Source organism: Mchenga conophoros, linkage group LG3, assembly GCF_057382185.1.
Source record: "Mchenga conophoros isolate Kocher_MC1m ecotype Shallow Benthic linkage group LG3, M_conophoros_male_GT1.1, whole genome shotgun sequence".
In the NCBI taxonomy this organism is placed as follows: Eukaryota; Metazoa; Chordata; class Actinopteri; order Cichliformes; family Cichlidae; genus Mchenga; species Mchenga conophoros.
In genome coordinates, this window is record NC_140528.1 from 57,091,165 (window position 1) to 57,104,794 (window position 13,630).

At 40.5% G+C, this 13,630-nt stretch overlaps 1 protein-coding gene across 3 annotated transcripts in view; it reads left to right on the forward strand.

Moving 5' to 3' along the window:
- The window catches only part of nhsl2 (NHS-like 2), a 225,123-nt gene that overhangs the window by 193,075 nt on the left and 18,418 nt on the right, over positions 1-13,630 (forward strand). For all 3 annotated transcript variants that reach the window (XM_085264007.1, XM_085264014.1, XM_085264021.1), the window contains exon 4: positions 1,316-1,565. In XM_085264007.1, the coding sequence (XP_085120133.1) occupies positions 1,316-1,565 (250 nt within the window). The remainder of the gene's footprint in view (positions 1-1,315; positions 1,566-13,630) is intronic.

Consider the following 13,630-nt stretch of genomic DNA (forward strand, 5'->3'; position numbering starts at 1 on the left):
TGTTTTTATTAAAAAGTAAAGCCTTTAGCCTCCAACATTCAATTTGTATGAAAATGAGTAACCATTATTTAGCCATGTATTCAAGCCTTCCATTAAACAGAGGCAACCAATCAGAATAAAGTTGGCCTAAAACAATGGATGAGCTGAAGAGCTACACCCAGTCACACCTCGTGACAAATAAGGATTATTTTGAGCTGGGATTCATACAAAGTTCATCATGTAATGAACAGGTCAACTTTACACTACCTGTCTAGTAACATGTTGTCAGGTTGCTCGACCAAACAGAGTAAAAACAAGTTTATGAGACTTTAATTTCACACCTCCAAATGAATACATATCTATTTCACTTTAACTCCTGGATGTGTAAATGTAAAAGCTAGCAGTCATTTATGAAGGATGCACAAATATAGTGTCTGAACATATTGGCATTGTTGACTGATGTAAGCTTATTGCCAAATGATGTGACATCTACTCACAGTTGCATTTATCTATTTCATTACATCAGCTTATAGCGACTAACTGTTCGAAGGTAGTGTGATGTAATTTGAACATGTCCAGCATTTTGACTGGTACTGTATGTAATATAATATACGATTTTTTTCAGCCCATAATTCCACAGTAGATACAGCCCTACTGTTCATAAAGGTGATTATGAGAACCAGTAACAAGTGGTTAATAAATGGATGAATAAATAAATATGCCGGCTCCATATTTATATTTACAGTACTAAAAAAGAGTATTTGCCCCCTTTCTGATTTCTTTGTTTTTTTCCATGTTATGTGGCATGTTTTATTTTTTAAATAGCTTTTTTATTATTTAGTTTGAACATGAAGCTAAATAATAGAACACCAGTTCTTGCAATCGCTTTCTTTCCAGCTGTCAGAACAATTTTGATCAAATACTGATCTTTCATCTGCACGTCCATCCAAATAACCAAGGTTTAACACCTATATGGCATGTTTTAATGCTAAACAAACATAACCCAACTAAAAATAAGTGATAATTCTGCCAAAATCAATCCAAAAGAACATGGACGACTCATCCAGGAGGTCACAAATGAACCCAGAACAACATCTAAAGAAGTTCATGATTCAAAAATAAGAAAGAGAGTGGGTAAAAGGGCTTTTTAAAGTGTCAAATATGTAAAAAACTAAGAAATCAAGACGTAAAAATACTTTCGACAGTACTTTCTAAAAGGTTATATATATCTTCCTGGGGAAATCAGACCCTTTCAACCATTCTCGACTTCAGTATATCAAACTGTGCATCACTATTTGATAACATAGCGGTTTTCCCTTTCTGCTTCTTCTTGCAGCCAGCATCAAAGCAGCTCTACGAAGATGAAACCACCTCCTCTGTGTTTGGTCTGAGGTCTGTTACCGACCTATCTCCATCCCCGTCTCCATCCCCCTGCAGCTCAGACCGGCCCCCTCTAGGCTGGAGCAGTAACAACAGTAGCAGCAGTACTGCCACGTCGGCCACTACTGGACCGCCAGTCGCCGAAAAACCTCGCTGGCACCTGGGAAGACGCACACCGGCACACTTCTTACCACTCGACGTCACAGGTACAAAAGTGAAATGCCCAAAATAGTCTAAGATCAGGTGTGGTTACAATTGCTAATGCTGTCAGTATATTTGATGCAGTCTTAAATGACCAAATAAATTTACAAATTAAGAATTTTGTTGAAACTGCAATGTGAAGGTGCACTTATAAGGCAATGGGAGTATTTCTGAAGTCTATTTCTTGCTGTGTTTCTCAACAACACTGTGGTGAACTGACAGGAAAGGTGAGTGTATGCAACTGATTGAAAGTCATTACTCTGACACATGCATCTGAGTCAGCTGAGCCTCCAGGATGTTTTCATGGCGACAGCATTACAGAGGTAGTGCTGCATGAAAATTGCGGACAAAGTCAGCATAGAAAGTGTGATACTTCCTTGATCTTTCTTAGAAGTTTTTGGACTGGCACAGCTACAGTACCTCTGAGGGAACACATGAATGTTTCATTGGCTGGACCAGAGTGATCCCGAGCCATCAAAGTAAAAAGAGTTTGCTGTGTTTTAATGGGTACGTGTAAACACAGAGACGATTGGCATCCAGTCTGTGAATGAGTGGTAATGTTTCCAGTCCAGCTGTGAGATGGTCAACAGCTCAAGTTGTGCTCATTTTAAAGAAGCGCTCAAGTGATTCGTGATTCATAATCAGCAGAGTTTGGGTCATTCATTTAAAAAAAAAAAAAAAAAGGCAAACATACTTTAGTTTCAACTTCTCAAATGTGAGCATTGAGCATCTTTGGGGTTCTGGTTGTCATTTAGCCAACTCGAAAACTCAACTTTGAGCCATAGATGGAAGATAGACACCCCTAAGCATACCTGTTAGTCAAATAATCATATAATAATGGAAAATGCCATTAGTTGGAGCCTTGTCGAAGATGTCAGATGCTTATTGAGTAGAGGGGTTAGACTGAGGTTAATTATCTGGGCTGATGAGAGATGTGCCGAGATGCTTGTTGATTGGTGCAGCCAGGTGCCTTTGAGCCTTTTTCGCATTTATTAGAATTTATGACTTCAATATGAAATTTCACTGAAAAATAATTCAAAATTAAATAGATTAAGCCTGAATATGAGATTCTATTGGAAATGAATGATCATTTGGCAGCTTTCAGATGGCTCCTGTCATGTTGAGAATAGAAATGATTTTATCTCCAAATAAAGATGGTTTCTGTGAGCAGTAAAACAGCAACACTGTTGGTTTTAGAGTCCTGGCTTTGTGAGGGCCTTCACTGTCACCTGTGCTGTTCTCGAAGGAGTTGTGTGACAGCTGTAAAAGTGAGAGTCATGGCAAATCAGACTCAAGGAAAGCTACAACATGCGGTAAATCTGAATTTTCATCCCTTTGGAGGTCACATCAGTCCAATTTGGCTTTAGCTTCTTTGTGGTTGTGTATTAAATGCGTGCTGGAAAAGCAACACAATCTTGTCTTCCTCCAAAGAAGAAGCTCCAGGCTGAAAAACAGTGCTAATATTAATCTTGCTCAACAAATTTGGCAGATACCTCTTCCACATGGTGCATGGTCGTCTTTGACAGTCCTCATAGTGTCTTGTCTTGCCACAGTGGATCATATTCCTCCATCTCACCCTACCCCTCCTCTCTGGTCATCTGTATTTTTCCAAATGGCTACTCCATACTCAAAATGCTTTGTCCAGGATACCCACTATCTCTCCTTTGCACATGTCCAAACCATCTAAAAAGGGGAGGCGAGTCCATGACAGCATTCATAATTCAATTAGTTATGACAACCTCTCCAACACGACTGGCTGAAATGCAACCATGACAGAGCCTCCACCATGTTTTATACATGGCTGCAGACTCTCGCTGTTGCACCTCTCTCCTGACCTGCTCCATGCATACAGACGATAATTGGAAGTAAAAGTTTTAAATATGGATTGCATCACTCCATAAGATTTGTTGTCAATGAAATTACACAAGTCCAGTTCTTGTGTAATTTTCTTACCTCAGTCTTTTCTCCATGTTTCCCTTCCTTAAAAATGGTTTCTTGACAGCCACCCTTCAACTGAGACCATTTCTGATGAGGGTCCAGTGATCAGCTGAAAGACTAGATAAATCTCCCAGCTCCCGTGGCAGGTCTTTACTGGATCTTTTTCCCATTTCTTAAGGACAAAACTTCCAGATACTGTTTATCTGCTATAGATCGTTTTAGTCCTGGAAAACTATTGCTCAGGACCACTTTAAAAAAATTTACAAGACAGTCTTTGTGATGTTGAAGAGTGTGGCAGTGGACTCCCAAATACAGACCAGTCATGTGCTACAGTCCAAAAGAGTCCAACAGGTGATAATGGCAACCCTGGGAGTCCAGGGAAAAGCAGGAAAACAAACTGATGGGAAACAGAATTAAATAACCCACCAACAAAGAAAAAGGGAAAACTGAAGCTACACAAGTATGTGATCACACCTGAGGGGAACAACACAGGTGCAGACAATCAAGGAAACAAGACGAGGGGAAGTAAAACTGAACATCAGGCACAGAGGACAAATAATGGCCAAAATAAGACAGGAAGTGAAATGAGATGACTAAACATGAAAACACAGACATGAATTAACTAACTGAGAAAATACATAAAGAGCAATATACCAAAAATATTAGTGAGAAATAAGGAAAAGGAAAACTCAAGGCAAATAACAGCACAAACTAAGAATCACTGGAAGATGTTAAAAATAAAACCAAACTGTAAAGTCTAAAAACTCAGTGACCCAGGATCTTGACACTCTGGCTGCTTGGGAACAAAAGATTTTCAAGAAATCAGGAGTGGTTTGAGAGTTTTGCACAGCACCGTGTGTGTGCCTCATGCCGGGCTTGCTCTTTCGATAATTCAGAGTTAAAAGCTTGTTGTGTTCCTACAGCTGATGTAAGGTACTCAGCATGGGAAACATCAGTCACCTTTTGGAAATGTAATTGCACCACATCCAGTCCACACATTAAACTTGATTCCTTGACTCATGAGATTGGCATAGACAAAGCCATTTCATAACACAGGTGTAAGGAAACATTTTCAGGTGAAGTCTTCCGGTGAAGCGCCGAGAGAATCCATGGCATAAGATCACCGGGTGAAGACGTTTCACCCCCAGCCCCTTATTAAATTCTCTTTAGGTCATGAAGAAATAATTGGGAGTGATTTGAGAAGAGAACAGATGCAGAGTGTTATTAAAAACAGTGGGAAAGCTTCAGCATCAGCTCGCATGTTAATGCCAGAAGCCACAACTCAGGTGACGCTGCACGATGTGGACAGATTCCCTGTAGCTTTGAGGGAGAAAATGCTGCAGAAACAAGACTTGACATCGAGGACAATTTCTTCCTATGATCACATTCTCTATCGCGCTCGCCCATCTCTGGCAGTCAGCTCTGCTTGTGTGCATTGCCTGTGTGTGTGTGTGTGTGCTGTCAGAGCTGTTAGTATGCTGTGGTCACCCTCAGCAACATCGTTCTGACACTCCTGCTTCCACTCAGCCTCCTCCTTGTTTACTTTCCCTACGTTTGTGTGTGTGTATGTGTCTTTGCATGCATGTGTGGTCCTCCTGGTTTTTTGGCATAGCAACTGCTTCGTCACTGGATGCCTCTCTCCTCCTTCTTGCGCATATCCATCTATAGTTAAATATCTCTTTCTCCATTTCTCCTCACCCACCTCACCTCACCCACTGTGTAGAGGAGGAGAAGGTCAGGTATAATGATGCATGCCTGTGGCGTTGTACTTGGTGGGTATTCACTTCCTTCACACCGAGAGGAAGAGCAAAGAACTTTGAGTATAAGACTGACGTTTCTCCTTCTGTTTTCCTTCTTTTCCTTCCATCAAGCCTGTCTGTGGTTTCATTAAATGAACAGGATCAGGTTTAGCAAGCAGTGCCCCAACAGGGGTAAATAGCATGCTTCTCGGGTACTATTTTTTGCAGAGTATGCATACACATTTTTTGTAGTGTATTTCGGGTTGAGCCATATAAACTGCTGTGCTCTCATTAGCAGTAATGAATTATGGTGTCACCCTGTGCAAAGGTGCAGCCCAGTTATTTGTTTTAGACGCAAATGAAGCTCAACTACACAACAGAATAAGTCAGAAAAGGCCATTTGGATGCATGTAAAACAGCTGTTCTCAGGGCTTCTCACTGATTTGTTTTGGTCTTGTTATCAGATTTGGATAAAATGAGAAAAAAATAAGATATCGTCAGACTTATCCAACTTGTCACCATCCCTCTGTCTCTTTTACACTCCGTCTCTTGCTTTTTTCCCTCCTCCTCCTCCTCCTATGCCAGAGAACAGGTAGCTCTCAGCCAGCTTGCTGTTGCCATGGTAACTCACCACTCTTCCTCCTCCCTAGTCCCCCCCCAAAAAAAAGAAGAATTACAAGCAGCAGTGACAAAAAGATGGAGGGAAAGGTGGAGAAGTGATGAGGATGACAGAGGACAGAAAATGCATACAGTGAGATACACAATGGAAGAATAATGAATGGAGGGTAGTGAGAAAGCTTCTTTTTTTTTTTTTGGTCGCAGCTCCCACCTCCCACTTTCCTTCCTCTCCCTCACATCTCGCTCCAGCAATTTTCATGAATGACTGAAGCACTTTAGCCTGTGAAAGATGTGAATGCAACAGAGGCTGAGAGACAAGCAGCGGGCAGACGCCATCGGTCTGTGCTTATTTTTTCTCGACAGAGTTCATCGGTAAAATTTTAATGTAATCACATATTCGAGAGTCCTCGGTGATTTGGAGGGTTTTTGAATTGCAGAAAGGCAGACATTATTGTGTCTGTGAGCAGCCCTACCAAACACCAGACGTCCACGGTTATCGATTTCTGAGCTAAATGTGATCAGACAGTGAAAAAGACGTTGCTGGTGTAATTTTGCATTTTCAGGCATTTCCATTCAGTTTCACATTTACTCACAGAATAATCTAAATTGATTTGAGGTTGAACAAAGGAAAAGTGAACATGTATGTTTAGATCTTTTAGGCTCTAGCAGCCACTGTGATTGGATAAGCAGCGGAAAATGAATGGCTTAATTGATATTAACATACTTCAAATATATCTATCTATCTATATATATATATATATATATATATATATATATATATATATATATATATATATGGGATGGTTAGCAAAGTGCAGTTTTAAGGGAAAAGAGCTGGTGTATTTAGGATCGGGGCATATACTGATGGTCGGTCATTCTCCTTCAGGATTTTCTGGTTGAGAGCATATTTCACGTTTCCATCAATTACAGCAAATTATCCAGCTTCTGAAGCATCAAAGCAGCCCCCAACTATCGCACCACCACCACCATGCTTGACCGTTATATGAAGATGTTTTGAGCGTTAGTTTTATGCCACATGTAACGGGATTTCAACTTCTGTCCACAGAATATTTTCCCAAAGGTTTGGGGAATCACAGAGATGGGTTTTTTTAGCAAATGTGAGACAAGCTGTCCTGTTCTTTTTGGTCAGCAGTGGTTTTCCCATGTAACCTGTCACATTTGAGTTATTGCTGAGTCGTGAGGCAAAGGAGGCCTACAGTGCTTTTTGTGGTAGGATGGCCACTCCTGGGAATGTTCACCATTGTTCCACAGTTGTCTTAATTTGTGGATAATGACACAGAACGCTTATCTGAAGATGGACTCTTCAGTTTTTATCTAGTCAAAGTAACATTTTTTTAACCTCACAATTCAAATAATTTAGCAGTTGTTTATTTTGTAAATCTGTCAATAATCCTACAAAAATAACAGCTAATGAGGCTTGGACATAAGCGAGGAGTTTAGTGCAAATGCTGCTGTTTCCTATAAAAAGAGCAAAACAGTCCCAGACCCCGAATCAGATGGTTTCTGAATGCACTTATGAATGAAGAATGCAGAAAGTCTGAGAGCTTTAGTGGAGAGAGACAGAGAGTGAGAGACAGGCATTCCTGCTGCTGAGCTGCCGACGGTCTAATCCTCTTGGCTTACCTGGAGCCCCTCCAACTACAAGGAATCTGACAGGGGGTGGAACTTTTGAAAAACTTCTGAAAATCCTCTCAGCTCCACGCTGTGCCCTTTGTCACAAGATGAATCCATTTAGTGAGCTGCAATTTAGATGCATCCCTTGATGGCATTCAGTGCAAACAGTAAGATAGATGATAAGCCAGGGTCAGCAGTAGCTGAATAACACAGGAAGTTATTTGTTATTTATTCCAACACCGTAGAGGGTTAGATGCTGTGTAACACTTATAAACTGAGGGGGAAGGTGCTGATGTTAATAAGAGGAAATTATGAATTTCTGAAACACTTAATTTTACAGTTTTTTTCTAGTATAAACATATGGCACTGCTTCACCTTCAGTGGTTCTGTTTGAGCTTTAGAAGTCTTCATTGTGATAATTCATCTTTTGTCGGTTACTGTTTACAGAGCCGAAACTTCAATGCAAAGATGGGATTGTCATTTAAACCAACGCACCCCTACAGGTTGTTTGTTCAAGCTGTAAGATTGCTCATATTGATGTCATAAAGTTAGATATGTAGCACTGAACTGTGGTGAAGTGCTGTTTAACATTGCAAAAGGCTGTGCTATACCACAAAGCATTCTCTTCCTAAACCCTAAACCAAGTAACAACTTATGATGTTGAATTAAGACTTGGTTTAACAGACATAGTCTGTTGAGTCGATAACTGTTTGGCACTCGCTAACCGCTTTATGCTCGACTGGTTGGCGAGTGGCTGGAAGTTGCTGGCTGTTTCTGGGAAAAAACATTCATAAAGAAAGTGCTGCACCAAAAATCTCCTTGTGATTGTTTTGTCCTAGCAGATTTCTGCTGTCACCTGCATTTTGCCTGGAAGAGGCCGACTTACCTACAGACACTCGAGATTTACTCGCCGAGTTGTGCTGGAATGCAAACAAGAGGTGGAGAATATTCCTCTCCAAAGTTAAAGTTGTCCCTTATCACCACAACCACCTAGTTTCAAAGGTGCAGCTTTGATTTTAAAGCAAAGTGTCTTTTGTTTTAATGGGACAGCCAATGACTGTTGATCAGCACTTTGGAGAAGGTTGGATTTAAATCTCTGGGTTGAAGTTTTGAGCGTCTTTGTTAAAATGATTAGCTGGTCATGGGACACAGCTGAAAGCTCCAGACAAAGTTGCTCACTAAACCTCGAGTTTTAGAGCATTTTAATGCTGGTTTAGCATTCCCTGTCAAAAAAGTCACATTAGCAGTTGCTGTAATGTTTCCTCTAAGCAACTGCAGCAGCAGTTTGTTACTGTTTTCTTTATTTTTAAATAGTTTTTAAGCAGCGTCAAGATGTTTATGATCACATAATTTAAAACACTGTGTGCTGTAGACCGTTAGGGCAACTAGGCAGGAACAGTGGGCTACACATGTAAGTTTGGTTTTTTAGTTTGTGTTGTACTTTTCATGCTTTCACTACAATCTGGGACGCATGCAAACTTTTGCTGATGGTGGCAACCTGCTAGTGATAAAAGCAATTAGTAAAAGATTCATAGTGAAGCACCCAAATACCTCTTTGCAACAAGTTTCACACTTGCACTTTTCACACTTGCGACTGCAGCTGTTCACAGTATACTGACTGGTTTCTAGGTCTGTGTGGATGGGGCTTAGCAGTCAATTGTACAGTGACGGGCCAAGGAAACCTGACTTAAAACGTGTTTATAGTGTGACAGGAAAAACTGTTTTTCTCTGAGTCTCTCTATGGATAATTTCTTCCTTCATAACAACTTCACAAGTTATGATTGAAAAAAAAAAACATTTTCAAATCCATCCATTTGACATTTGTTAGCTTAAAATTAGGGTCATAGCTTTTCTGCCAGTCCTCACCTAGTATTCCATTAGCCTGTTCTCTAGCAGTGATTGGCTGGTGTTTTTGTGCATGTTTCCCTCATGCAGGTTATACATGTAGCTTGCTAGCCAAGCTTGCTAGCATTAGCCGATAACTTAGGAATCCACCCTTCTTTACAAATATATGGTCACTTATCACTCCAGAAACCATTATGGCATTAGCTGGAATGTTAATGTTGATTTCTTAAAGGTTTTAAGTCCAAAAGATAAAGTCTGAATGATGTGTGCTGTTAAGGCAACAGTCTGGTGCGTTTTTGCCTCCATCACTCTGCTTAGATCCCAACGTTGTCCTACTTTTAAACTGAAAACACTCTTATATGTTATTTTATGTCATGAGAATTGTTAGAAACTTGTAATATACTGTAAGGTTACGTGGTATTTTGTGATTGTCATGTTTCTCTCTCTTGCCCAAAGCTATTCTAACCTCTGTGTCCTTAAGACTCACTGCATGCAGGCAGCTGAGCAGTTTAACAAGGCTTATACTGAGGAGACATTAGGATTTGTAACTGGTGGAAGGCTGATAGTTTAAACAGAGTCTGTTAGTGATGCCCACAGAAGCAACAAGAAGACTTACAGCCTGCTAATAACAGCTTGGTGAGACCGATCTTGAAAGTGGGAACTGCTCTGAATATTCAAGTAGGAAAGTTAGCTAGCCAAGACTGGAGGATGCAAAATTGTCACTATGGTGTCGGCGTTACAGAGGGACCCACACCAGCAGGAAGTGGGTGAATGCATGACAGTCAGACAGGAAGTCGTATTTAGCTCCACTCCACGGCTGAGTCACAGCTTTAGCCTCTCTGCTGGAAAGCTGGAGATGCTCCGACTCAAACACTCGTGCTTATTCATGCACAGAGGGGAACGCAGATTGAGTGGCAGTCAGTGAATGAGCTAAATAGGGAGACTGTTGCAAAAATAAACAGAGGATGAATAACTGAAGGCAATAGGCTCTTGGAAAGATGGAGAGATAAAAGGACAGGTGGAAAAACGGGCAGGTTAGTCAATGAGTAAAGCAGAAGAGCGGAAGGAGTCAGGACTTTTTCTTAAATCATGAATCCAGGTTTGCTGTTGTTAGGGGGAAAAAAGATTTAGAGTGCCCAAAGATTTAGAAGCAGGAAGTGTCAGGAAGTTTTGATGATTAGAGTTATTAGTTTGATGATTTGCCAAGCAAAAGGTTTCCAAATGTTAAGATGGTGATAAAAGCATGTTTATTTCAGACATCTAAGTAACAGCAGGAATCATTATTACACATCCAAATACAGTTGTGCCATTAAAGAGAGTTCAAGTGTCCCTTTTAAAAATTATTTTAATGGGACAGCCAATGACTGTTGATCAGCGCTTTGGAAAAGGTTGGATTTAAATTTCTGGGTTCAAGTTTTGAGCGTCTTTGTTAAAATGATTAGCTGGTCATGGGACACAGCTGAAAGCTCCAGACAAAGTTGCTCACTAAACCTCGAGTTTTAGAGCATTTTAATGCTGGTTTAGCATTCACAAAAGTCACACTAGCTCACATTAGCAGTTGCAAAAGTTAGAGATACCTGCTGTAAAGTTTCTTCTAAGCAACTGCAGCAGCAGTTTGTTACTGTTTTCTTTATTTTTAAATAGTTTTTAAGCAGCGTCAAGATGTTTATGGCCACATAATTTAATACACTGTGTGCTGTAGACCGTTAGGGCAATTAAGCAGGAACATGCTTGTAAAAAATAATTACAAAACTTTCTACCTGCTAATGGAACAAAGGAATCAGCGGTCAATTTTCCCAGGTGAACTTATCCTGGAGAAACCAGGTTTCCCTAATACTCTACCTAGTTATGGAAACCTGGTTTCTTATAAAGGAAAGTCAATAAATCAGCTCACTGGAAAAAAAAAAAACATTGTCACATGGAGCATGTCTTATAGTTCAGAAGCTGCAGGATTGGTTTATGCAAGTGTCACATATCAGGGATTTCATTGAACAATATGTAAGAAGATGTGTTTATTTATAAAAAAAAAAAGTAATTAAGAAAAAAAACTCATTCAACCGACCTCACACACATTCATACAAAAAAAAAGTTATGCTCAGGCATCTTATCTGACATTCACGGGCACTCGTGGACTGACAGACACATCGGAGGCAACTTAGGGTTCGGTATCTTGCCCAATGATGCTTCAACATGCAGGAGCAGGGGATCAAACCAGGGCTCGACCCACTCATCTTCCAGCTGAAAGAAACCGCTCTACCACAGTTGCTATATGAGATGACTTTGCTCAACCTACTGACAAATCTCATTCAGTATTGAATTTGCTGTGCATCTGCAAGCTGCTTTGCAACCACAGACAGTAAAACACATGGGCACAGCTTCTGGGTCAGAAAAATGAAGCCAGTGAGGAAGCACATTAATCCTGCATTCTATCTCCAGGCCACAAGATGGTGATAGATGTGGTTCTGATTCGACCTTGTTGGACATTTTTCTGCTGGATGCATGAGCTCAGTCACTCATTTTGGATCACACTGAATAAAATAAACAAGTCTGTTTAGTAAATCTTGGTCATAAAGTGTTTCAAAATGTAGGATTAGCTGTGATATGAAACCGCATGCTCATTGGCCAAAGATCTGTCGATCAGAGGTTATTAGCCAGTTCGCTGTTAGACCCTACCCTTGTTGTCACATCGGTGTTTTTGCAACCAAGATGATTCTGGCAGAGACGCTCATCTTGAGGCTTCACAAACCAGTAGCACTATTCATGCTGGGATTTTAATCAGCTCTGTTGTCACTGATGTCTAAAACAGAGCCATGCCATCAAGTCTTAATCATGTTAGGTTCAGTCGCATTTCCTTTGTTGTTCTGCGCCTTTGAGCTTTGCATAATTCATCTTTATCTGTTGATTTTTCTGTAAATGTTTAGTTTGGGCATCAAATATCTGCCATTAGTTTTCTGTTTGCTCTCTCAAACAGATCAAAGGTTTGTAATTCTGTGTTGTTAAGTGCCTGGAGGCATAATTCGTACAGGCTGCTGCAAGAGGGACACAGCTGGGGGAAGAAAAATGGAAGGAGGGTGAGCTGGACTCATCTGACTTCCAAATGTGAAGGAGATCTGTTTTGAGTGCTTGGTGACAGCTGTCAGTGTCAGCGGTACGGCCATGTTCCTTAAGTTTGCTTTGGCACAGGGTGGGTAATAGTGGGCTGATTTGGCTCCAGTTTGTTTATTTGCTTTCTTGACTTATTGATTTTTAGTACCGCAGTCCTCTTAAAAGAGCTTCATCAAGTGGCACAATTTCATTGTTGGACATAAATTTTAGCAGCAGGCTGAGCCCGATATGACTGTTGCTCTAAAACGAGGCTGATAGCTTAATGGGATGGGTGAGAAACGGCGCTGTATGTCATTAAGGTAACCAGCTAGGTGCCTGCTGCCACCAGTGACTCACTGGATTCATGTTCTCACACAAAACACATTAGGGAGACGGGAAGTGCGCTAGAACAGAGCAGCAGGTTTCTCCGTCGTGTCTGCCTTGAGCCCGTCTGGATTAAAATGTAATGCATGTACAGGAGTCATTATGGTGATGATGAAACTGAAAGCTGCAAAGTCTTCTCCACTTGTTCAGCTGAGATGAACTCATCGAGTGTTGCTTATGCCACTTCTCAAACACTTGCTGAGTCAGAGGCAACTTTAAACAGTGGACACTTGAAGTATCAGCAATTGTGCGACAGGAAATAAAGAAGAGTGGAAACAACTACCAACTTCAGGCAACTCTGTGACATTAATTGTATCCTATTTTAGAGTAAACGTTAATATTAAAAGGGCAAATCAACAGAGTTCTTAATGCATCTTTAATTAGACACTATTTATGTAAACAGTCTTGATTTGAAATCTCTTTATAGTGAAAAATATTCAGGCGGTATCAACCAAAAAGCATTGTTGGGAGAATTGGACTTCCACTTGACTTTGTTTTACTCGCAAATTTGCCTAAACTGCTACCTGAGTTTTGAATTCTTTTCTTAGTCTTATCACCTGAAGTGTTGTCAATGCCTCTAGCAATTGTATGAGAGTTTTGTAAGCTGAGAGAATTAGACAGATAATATAGAAATTTAGAAAAAGAAATGTAGAAATACATCTTTCTAGTACTGGGTGTACTCCCTTTTTTCTTTAGAGCTGCCTTAATTCATTGTGGCAAAGATTCAACAAGGTGCTGGAAGCATTGCTCACAGATTTGGGTCCACGTTCACATGACGGCATCACGCAGCTGCTGCAGATTTGTCGACCGCACATGATTTGAGCTTT